This window comes from Camponotus floridanus, unplaced genomic scaffold (genome assembly GCF_003227725.1).
Source record: "Camponotus floridanus strain SB8 unplaced genomic scaffold, Cflo_v7.5 scaffold127, whole genome shotgun sequence".
In the NCBI taxonomy this organism is placed as follows: Eukaryota; Metazoa; Arthropoda; class Insecta; order Hymenoptera; family Formicidae; genus Camponotus; species Camponotus floridanus.
The window spans coordinates 132,971-143,285 of NW_020229245.1; the positions used below are offsets into that span (position 1 = coordinate 132,971).

Sequence of the window (10,315 nt, forward strand, 5' to 3'; positions counted from 1 at the left end):
GCGGCAACCGTGCGATGCACGTGTGAGTAAACAAACACGTGGTGATGGGTGATGCGGCCTGCGCGTCGAAAAAGGCGCGGAAGCGAGTTTCCGAGAGTAAGAATGAGACGCCGACGAAGAAGGCGAGGGTCAACGGGTTGGTCGAGGGAGATCCTAGACGCGACGTAGACTCGGAAAGTAACGAGAAGAGGAACGAATTTGACGGACGATCTCTGAGAGCACTTCTCTCCACCAGCGGGTTGGACGTTCTGAGGAAGTTCGTGACGATATGCAACGAGAACAAGGAGAGGGACCTCGCGGCGGAGTATTTGCTCGCTGGTGGAGATGTCCTCGAAGTCCTCAAACTATTAGATCTCTCTGACAAGAAGAATATCAGCAGTGCCATCACTGTCTTTTCTGCGATTAATATTTTACTCATGAAGTAGGTTTATACAGGGTGTCTCAGACTTCATCAATCAGCCGTTAATGGTGGATTTCTGAGATCATTCAGAAACGAAAACCTTAATACCAAAATGTTGAGGAAACTGTAGTTTCAGCGCTACGAAGGATTAAAGATAACTAATTGGCGCATTTCGTTCTCCTGCTCGCCTACAGCGCGATAATATCGATATCGATAGTTGGATATAATAAATAAACACAATAATAAAATAAAAGATATAAAATAAATAAATAAAGATATAATAAAATAAAAGATATAATAAATAAATACAATAATAAAATAAAAGATAGAATTCTGCAATGAGTGCGATTGTGTCTTTGATGTCTCCAAATGATCTCAGGAATCTGCTATTAACGACTGATTCGTTAAGTCTGGAACACTCTGTATACATTTTGTCTGCTAATACTTGATATTTTCTTTTAATCAAGCGCATCTTTCTGTTTATAGAATCTTGGCGGAGTATCCTCAATACCAGAATAGAGCGGTGGAAGCCTGTCGCCATCTGTTGAACTCGTACATGTCTGTTATACACTCAATGCTCTCAATTCAAAGCAATATCAAGCAGCGCAAAGTGGTGTTGAGGCTGCTGACAGCAGTAGTATCTTTGGATAATAATTTAGCCAGAGAGTTACTTGCACATCTGTCACTGCAACGAAATGTATTGGAAAATCTAACGCAACACATCAAGCCCACGGATCCTCAAAATGTCAGGACATGTTTCATCCACTTTATCCTTGCTTTTCTTGTGGAGAGAGATTCAGTAGTGATTAAAACATTGTTGGATAAACGTGGTCTACTCTCCTGCATCTTCTCAGATTTATTGTACGATTCCAAGGACATTGTTACTCTGATTCTGACCACTGTAAAGACATATGTTTTGGAGAACACTAGCATTACTAAAACAATGAAGCTACATGTATTTTCTACATCTGTTGTGTTGAATCTAGTATCGTTGTACAACTGGAAAGGCCCAACCAATTGGCCCAAGAATAAAACTCGCCATTCTGACGAGAGCGAAGACTTTCTAGCAGATAAAGAGGTGATTGTGTAATCTTTATATGATATTTTATATTACAAAATTTACTAAATTTGTTTGATGAATGGTTGTAAATCTCTTTGACATATGTAAACATTTTTCTTTATTTTTTCTCTGTTATAATTTAGATTGTTAATGATGCAATTCATGCATTCTTAATCATTCTCTTGACGTCACATCGTTATGGAATCATCTTTCATGATCGAACACTGGGTGGTTCTCGAAATAAACACAATCAGCTGGTGCATACAGTTCTTCAGAATTTGGAGAAAGCTTGGGAACACGAAAAGCCATCGGATCTAGTTATTAAAATAATGGTGGCTTGTCCTGATCTAATACGTTCGCAATATAATGTTATCGAGCCATTTCTCGAACCTCGCGTGTCACCCAAGTGGATTTGTCTTCTCAGATTTATAAAGAAGGTAGAATGAGACATTTGCACATGCGAGAGCTGTGTGTGTAACTTTGTACATTATTTTTAATTTACTGAATTTTCTTTTAGGTAATCGAATCACTCGATGCAGTTAGTTGCATCAAGACATGTGCTATGGAATTAAATGCAAACAGATTGATAAACAAACTATTGTTTTTGATAGTCCCAGATATAATTATAAAAAACGCTGTCTTGCCAGGATTAAGTCACGACAGCTTGCTTGTCAGACATGAGATCTTGTCTCTTCTTTTAGCAATGACTTGTCAGCTGAAAACCGTTTGCTCCACCTTAAAAGACTTCCACAAAACGTTCGTAGTTCAAAACCAGATAACGGATTTCATTCTGAGGATTATTCCCAACTTGGAAGTTATCTTCAAAGTATGGAACCAAGCCTTTGAAGCTGATGCTAATACGATAAATTTGGAAGATACTGAAAATATTCACAAGCCGGACTTGTTAGATCATCTCGATATCATTTTGAACGTTCTTCATTCGTACAAAGATATATGTCCAGAATTGTTAGATAGTTCGATGAATTTGCAGCCGAATGTGCTTTTATCAAGTCTAAATGATCTTCAGGATGATGAAGAAGAGGATGAAGGAGTCAAAGCGAAGGTGAACTGTATGAAGGTGAAAGCAATACAATTCCTGCTCGCCCTGGACTCCTCCATCTTTGCGCCTAGAGAGAAAGCTTTCAAGAAAGCCCTTCCCTTTTTGATATCTCTAATCCATCAAACAGCATCATCAGAAAGCTACGATGCTACTAAAATGTTATTAAATTCGACAGGCTTGTTTGAAGCTTGTGAGAATGAGCTGGATATCTGGATTAATGGTTTCTCGATGATAACTGATCCTGAAGAAAAGAAAGAATTAATACACTGGTTCATGTCCATTTTAAAAAGTTGCATTAAACACACTGATAAATATATAAACAGCATAACGCAAGCAGAAGAAGCGTTAAATGACCAGGTGGTTAGTCTTGATGTAAAAGCAGAAGATATAATTAATGAGTTATTTGAAAAGGCTAACTCGAGTCCTTGCGATAAAGAAGTTGTAGAATCTTTAATTAATGGAAGATTAAATTTTGATGCAAAAAGAGATGATATAATTAATTATAGTCTCGATAAACTCGTTGAAGAAAACTCGAAAGTCGCCATTAAATCTATTGATAAGTGCATGATGCAGAGAAATGAGCAAATAACTAATTTTGAAGAAGTAAAGAAGATGGAAAATGAAATCAATCGGCTACTCGATAAGATCAATCCCAATAGTTTTCTTTCTAATACTAATGGCCATTCTCTCCTTTTAAATCAGGTTTTTTCTACATCGACAACTGCAATTAATCAACTTGCCACTTTTGATAGAAAGAAAACCGATGCTGCGATCGATCATTCCTCCAACAAGTTTAGCAAAGAAAATCTTAACTTTTGCCAAATGCAAGCTTATACGTCGGTGTCACCTCTCTTATGCTGCGCTTTTGAGAAGATAAGAGCAGAAAATTCCACCGTCATTTTGAATTATTTATCCTATGTGACTATTCACACTTTACATTATCAGGTCGTTCCAGATATATTGGTTCATTTGGCGATAGATTTGACCGATTTGCCAATTTATAAACACTTAGAAAGTTGGTCGAGCAAGGAGCAACCAGTTCCCTTGGAAAGTAAGCTCCCGTGCTTGAAATTATTGCACAAACTGAGCAACAAGTTGTTAACGAATTCCAAGATAGACATAACTAAACTCTTCAAGGTGTCTGGCGATGAATACTCGTGCTGCTTTAAATGTGGCGACGAAGAAATCACTATTAAGCACTCTTTATCTTCGCACGATGTCAAGGCTTTGCTAGAGATGACTGTGTTTTATTTAGCGCAGTTAACTCAGCGGGGAATCCTGCAACAAATCCAAAATGAAACCTGCATTTGCATGCAAATGCTATTTCTAAATATTGCACGATCTATGAATAAAAAAAACATGAAAATATTCGAAGAAAACGTAACACGTATTTTCACGCATCCTATTCTGTTGCAGTATTTCTCACCATTTTGTAGAGAAGCGTTGAAAGATTCGACCAACGATATGATAACTGGAACTATTCTAGCACTCTGTGAAATTGTTGTGTCCTTCGAAAAACACGATGAAGCCCATGATATTTTCCTTGCATTTAGGAACAAGTTCCTTGAACAATTGAGAAGCATCATTGAAAAAGTTCCTTCAGAAGCCTCTAGTAGTAATTATAACATCGCATTATTGAAGGTATTGCAATTGAAGGCGGGAGATATTACGAGTTTGCTAATTGCTTTGATGAAGCTGGAGAAAACTGTATTTATTTCAAATGATAAACGAGACCTATCTTTGTTCGGACATATCGTCCCAGTATTGTTGGATATGTATTGCAGCGAGGAATTAAAATCACAGCTCGTTCAATGCAATACATTGAACGAACAGTTCGTGGAAAGATTGAGCCTGCACCTGGTGTATTTAAAATCTAATAAAATACAATGTGTGGAGAGGTGGGAGCAAGCTTTAGCAAAGTACTTGTCCACCTTTCCACGTGATGTTGCTGGTATCAGGACTGATACTTTCGCATTATTACTAACGAAGGGTATTACTCTGTCCACGATTCAACTGATAGCGATTTTAATCAACAAAAATACCAGATTAATTCCGTCGTTGATGAAATACCTACTCAAGATGGAGAATGTGAAGCAAGGAGATGTCGTGTTTCCAATATTGGCCAGTAACTTGAAATTTAAATGGACCGAGAGATTTCTTCAGAGCCTTTACAAGAGTTACAGCGATGATATCGCTGCCTATCTAATCGAGCCACGAAACCCTGTTCCTTGGATCGAAGAAAACGCAGCTGCGATCGCTTATCTCATAGAGAACACCTTCGATCATCCCTTATGCGAGAAAACTTGCGACAGTATTTCCCAGAACGGCGATAAACTGGACATGGTGTCCGTTTATTTTGTGCAGTTGTTGGAAAGTCTGTACAAGAGATATGCAAGTCTGATAACAGTCAAAGAAAAGCCTCTAACTGATCTAATATTGATATTATTGCATGTATTGACTTCAACACTGAAGAAGGAGTCGAAGAACATGGAAAAGATCAAAGTGTTATGCGAGAAGCTTGATAGTTCAGTGATTTCCTTAAAGAAGAATAAACACTTTATCTTCAGTTCATTAAGCAAGAGTTACTCGTGGCCGCAATTCACCAGATTCTCTTTGAAATTAGGTCTGAAGGACGCTAAAGATGATGAGATCCAATCGAACATATTGAAGAATCTGAGCAATTTGTGCGATATTGCGTATGAAGATAACAAGAACGACGAATATGCCAAGACGTTATTCGAAATGACGACGTCTCACTCAGAGTTTGTTAACATCATGCTCGGCTCGTCCATCGTTAAAGGTGAATTCAATGATTTTGATCACTCGAGAAGAAATAATAAATAAAGAATAAAGAATGCAATAATATCAACTCGCGTTCATCACCTGTTAAAATCATGTTTGATGCTATAAAGCATTCAAGTATTATGCAAGAAGCATCATTAGATCTAATGATAAACAATTTTCAATTTTAATTTAAATTTAACATTTTAATTAAATTTTAATTAATTTAAATTTGAATTTAAATATAATTTAAATTTTATTTTATTTTTATTTTTATTTAAATTATTTTTGAATATATTATAAAATTATAGATGATCTGGTCGAATTACTCAGGATCCTAATTCGAAAGAATCAATCAGTAATAAGCGTCTCGCACGTGTCTCTTTATCTCGCGGCTTACAACGCCACTCTCAGCAAGGCTGATCAGCGCATTTTGAAGGTAATGAATCAAGGTGATTGTGTCATCAAATATCGAAATCACGATATCATTTAATCATTCCAGGTTTTACGCTATTATGAGGCTCATGGCGTTAAACTTCAGCAATACTGGCCATACTTGTGGGGAAGTGCTGCGGCAACGCGTTACAGTGTAAAGGGAGAGACGGATACTGTCCTCTGGAGACAACCTTCCGCTTCCGAGATTTTTAACTTGTTCGATAAGGACGTCATCAGTGAGACTATAAGAAATTATCCCATATATAGAACGTTGGAAGTAAGTATACAGGATGTTTCAGACCACCCGTACCACTCATTTAAAAACTAGAGAAGTGATTATTTAAAAAAAGTAAAAATATTTTCTTTATAAATTGGATGTGCTCTATCGAATGGTAATATTTTCAACTTCTGGTTCCGGCCGGAAATAGGTGATTCAGTTTTTAAGAAAAAAATATGGAATTGTTAATTGCAAATTACATATTTTTTCTTAGAAACAACTATGTGTTTTCTTTACACCAATTGATTTCTCTCATTATTTTGTATATAAAAGTATTAAGGTAAGATAATCGAAAAATGAATATTTTACAAGATATTTTATAATTTATGTAAAATTAAGAAATGACTTCAAGCCGCATAACTCGAAAAGTACTTCATGGAAAAATAATTTATCATAGTGTTTTGGAAAGCTCTCGAGATCAGCTACAAGAATATGCAATGAAAAATAGGAGGTTCCATTTAAAAAAATGCACTTCCTGTCTGAATCGCCTATTTCCGGCCGGAACCAGAAGTTGAAAATATCACCATTCGATAGAGCGCATCCGATTTATAAAGAAAATATTTTTACTTTTTTGAAATAACCGCTTCTCTAGTTTTTAAATGGGTAATCCGAAACACCCTGTATAATATTCCTTTAGAGATATTCTTTATATAATTTTTTTTAAGGGCCACTTGCCCTTAAACTGAATCAATGATTCTATTTTATTCCCTTTCTTTTTCTACAGGCTGATGAATTACAACAATACGACAACAATAAAGTATACGATCCAGCATTTTATCTGCCGTTGCTGTGTTCTTTATTGGCGGAAAACAATGTTATTGCGTGTTACAAAATAAATCAAAGTGACACGTTAGCCTTGGTATTCGTTGCGTGCTGCAGCGATTCGAGCAGCATTCGACTGGCAGCATACACCATCATCTCTAGATATTATTTCCACTTGGAAGTATCTAAGTAAGATAGCAATTTTGGCAAATAGCGAATTATTAATATAACGAGAAATTTTAAAGTTGTTGACAATAGAAAAATTATGATTTATCATCTAATTTAACTCATATTTGTGTGTTATATAATATGTATATTATAAAATTATTATATATATGTATATTTTAATTTTTCAATTTTTAAACTTAATTTTTATCTAATGTTTTAATTATATTTAGTTAATATAGTTAATTTTAGCTATTTAGTTAATTTGTTATGTTTCTATATTTTTATGAGATATATATTTTTGAAGTTATATTAGAATTTATTTTACTTTTTGAAAAGTATCATCAAAGTATCATGAAAGTATCATCAATGTATCATGAAAATATCATCATCTTTCATTTGTCATTACGTATATATTAAAAATACTTTTCAAATCCATTTAAATGATTAAGAGTTGCAGTTTTTCTCAATTTGTAATCTACATTTGTCTATTTATCAGGCCGAAGGAGAAATTACTGTGGATACGTCTGATCGATGCTTTACGAAATGGCATTTTGTTGCTGAAATGTCCATTAAAGGACGTTCGTCTGAGTTGTCTGGTAACCACTTTCCTCGCCAGGGCTTCGTTGATTGTCAGTCAACCCCTGCACCCGCTCTACTCGTCATTGCATTCCTTTTTAATGGCCAAACCTGCGTTGGATCTAAATACTATACCAGAACTGTTGCAGTTATTGCATAGTTCACATATAGAACACAATGCTCATCGAAACTGGATTCTGGAGAATATTCGGGACGGCATGAGAAGGGAGGACGATGTAGATATGGCTCTGAAATGCGTGTTATTTAGGATGCTTCTAGATTTTCACACTTGCATACTATCAGACACCAAGACTAAGGTGAGCCAAAAACCATTTTCTGTTTGGCATATATTCCATTAATTTAATTACGATAGAATCAAGAAACTCGAGATTTAAGTCACCTACTATTTTATGCATTAAAAATATAATTAAGTAAATTTGATTCTAAAAAAGATTCTAAGAAAAATTGCTACTAAACCTTCAATTTAAATATCAATATGAAAATCATGTATTACTTTTTGTTTTTTTTTTCTCAGAGACTAATCTTGGAAGTGATCGCCTCTACTACCAAAATTCCTAAGGCATCCTTGCTCCTCGTACGAGGATACGGTATACTTCCTTGGCTGCACGAAATTACTTACCGCAACGAGGACGTTTGTGAGAGGAAAATTGGAATTATTATTAATATAATTGAAAATCTATTGAATAGCTTAGACAATTCAACAGAGGACGTTATTCATTATAAATTCCTATTGTTTAGGATCCTTTTGCGATTAAAAGCATGTTTAAAATAAATATAAAATTCGCATCATTTAGTTGCATTTTCTTGCAGTCTTCGTGATTGAAACAGAACAGATGTATATATATATATATATATATATATATATATATATATTTATTTATTTAAAAATAAATAAATAGAAAAAAATGCAAGAAATACAACTGAAGTATTAATAAATCTGTTGAAAGATTTTCTATGAAATAAACAATTGCTCTATGTATAATTCGACTAATTTATATTTTTTCTTTGTAAGCTACGCCATTAGAGGATAACAAGTCTGTACAAAAACATCCGCGTCCGGGTTACGGAACTGGCCTCTCTGATGTCTCAACACCAGAATCACATCTGTCATGTCTCCTTGTGCTACCAGTCTTCCATTTTCATATCTTACCACTTGGGGCAAATTTGTCGAATTTCTTAAATTGCTAGAAGGTATTCTTACGCCTTCTGAAATGCTACCATCATTGAGCGCTTTCATCGCATTCTGAGCTCTCCTTGTACTCAAGGCCAAATGAGTGACATAATCCTGATCAGCTCGTGATTGAAAACCTGTCTTCATTGAGTTTTGAGAATAGTCCACGATACTATAGCCAGAAGCATACACTGCGTGTCCTCTGGAATGACCCAAATGACCCCTCTCAAACCCATGGCTCCATTCATCCTGCGATCTATCCAGGATAATTTTAGCAGCTTCGGGAGAGGTGCCGCAATAACGAGCACCACCGATCATCAGGATTATCTCCCCATTTTCCCACAATCTCAGGATCTTGTCTATCCAATCGGCAAACTTCCAAAAGTTGCTTTTCAGATTTAATATGGTCCATTGACGAAGTTCTGATGGATTTCGTCCAATTTGAGAGCCAATTACCGAAAAGAGACAGCTGTTTAAATCGAAGGGGATGTTGTCGGGATCTTTTCCGCATTTTAAAGTCCAATGGCCTAGAGAAGGATTGAGGAAGTGGATGGGATGGAAATTAAGATAGGAGTGATAAGGGTGGAATATCGGATTTTCAGAAGCCTCGGTTGCGCGGAATGTTTTTTTTTAATATTTTCTTTTTTTATTTTTAAATTTTCTGAACTTGTATCAAGTGGATTATAAGATCAATTAAATAAATTGCCTTTGTCTACTTTTATTCGAAAGCTAACAACTAACTTCTTTAGCTAACAACTGACCTATCTGTCCTGAATCGGCTGCATGATATTCAATGTCTATGGACTGTCCCCTTCTTCCCTTGCCAATGATTCTATTTAAACTACCATTAGCATTCCATATCTGAATGGGTTTCTCAATTATATTACTTAATACATCGATATGTATTAAGCCAGCTGGCCCATGACGTTCCAGGTCTTGTATGATGTCTGCCGCGCGTTTAATTTTGTCCATGTTTATTTATGATTAGCACAAGGATTGAAGTAACAAATGGATGATCAAATTCCACGCATTTTTCTATCGTGATTTTTTTGAGCTCTCGCCATTTTTTTGGAAGTTGGATGGAATAGACAAAGCTTTTTGGAATTACAATTTTGATTTCGATTTGTGACAGGTCATGTTCTGTTGAAAAATGAAATATAAAATATCACACAAATAAAAAATATCAGTATTTATTTAGAAAAAAATATAGAAAGCAAAGAATTATTATATGGATGATAAAAAGAGAAAAAAGATTCTTAACGACAAAATTTAAAAAAAAATAACAAAGTAAAAAAGTTTATAAATAAATTATTTTTGAGAATTAAGAAGTACTATTGATGAAACTGTTATTAAAAAAACTTTAATTAGAATGATCTAAAAACGCATTTTTTTATAATAAAGCAATAACTATTTCTCTCTAAATGAGAAAATTATTTTGTGAATTTTTTTCAGGATGATATCTTTATAGATTATTGATTTTACCTACCTTTATAAATTTGTTATTCATTTTAATGCAAAAAAATCTACCCCTTCTTGATATCTTTAATTCTTTTTTGCTCCAGATTTGAAAATTAACTCCAAAGTAATAAGCTTACATGATTCAT

At 34.9% G+C, this 10,315-nt stretch overlaps 2 protein-coding genes across 2 annotated transcripts; one reads left to right on the plus strand and one right to left on the minus strand.

Annotated features, from left to right (window-relative positions):
* Window positions 1–4: 4 nt before the first annotated feature.
* On the plus strand, window positions 5–8,368 carry LOC105249720 (nucleolar pre-ribosomal-associated protein 1). The gene is made up of 9 exons (XM_011255391.2): window positions 5–421; window positions 887–1,478; window positions 1,604–1,897; window positions 1,978–5,320; window positions 5,613–5,740; window positions 5,804–6,013; window positions 6,738–6,964; window positions 7,440–7,836; window positions 8,055–8,368. Exons 1-9 carry the CDS (start codon window positions 45–47, stop codon window positions 8,310–8,312), a joined length of 5,826 nt encoding a protein of 1,941 aa, XP_011253693.2. The 5' UTR covers window positions 5–44; the 3' UTR covers window positions 8,313–8,368.
* A 104-nt stretch (window positions 8,369–8,472) lies between these two features.
* On the minus strand, window positions 8,473–9,683 carry LOC112637070. The gene is made up of 2 exons (XM_025405912.1): window positions 9,453–9,683; window positions 8,473–9,317 (listed from the first exon to the last, which is right to left on the minus strand). Exons 1-2 carry the CDS (start codon window positions 9,681–9,683, stop codon window positions 8,553–8,555), a joined length of 996 nt encoding a protein of 331 aa, XP_025261697.1. The 3' UTR covers window positions 8,473–8,552.
* Window positions 9,684–10,315: the final 632 nt, after the last annotated feature.

Bases quoted from the DNA above. Each gene is read 5' to 3' on its own strand.
- LOC112637070 (XM_025405912.1), bottom strand. From the start codon at position 9,683: ATGGACAAAATTAAACGCGCGGCAGACATCATACAAGACCTGGAACGT. The intron at 9,318-9,452 runs GTTAGTTGTTAG...CGCGCAACCGAG, and splicing joins GTCAGTTGTTAGCTAAAGAA to GCTTCTGAAAATCCGATATT.
- LOC105249720 (XM_011255391.2), top strand. From the start codon at position 45: ATGGGTGATGCGGCCTGCGCGTCGAAAAAGGCGCGGAAGCGAGTTTCC. The intron at 1,898-1,977 runs GTAGAATGAGAC...ATTTTCTTTTAG, and splicing joins TTCTCAGATTTATAAAGAAG to GTAATCGAATCACTCGATGC. The intron at 6,014-6,737 runs GTAAGTATACAG...CTTTTTCTACAG, and splicing joins CCATATATAGAACGTTGGAA to GCTGATGAATTACAACAATA.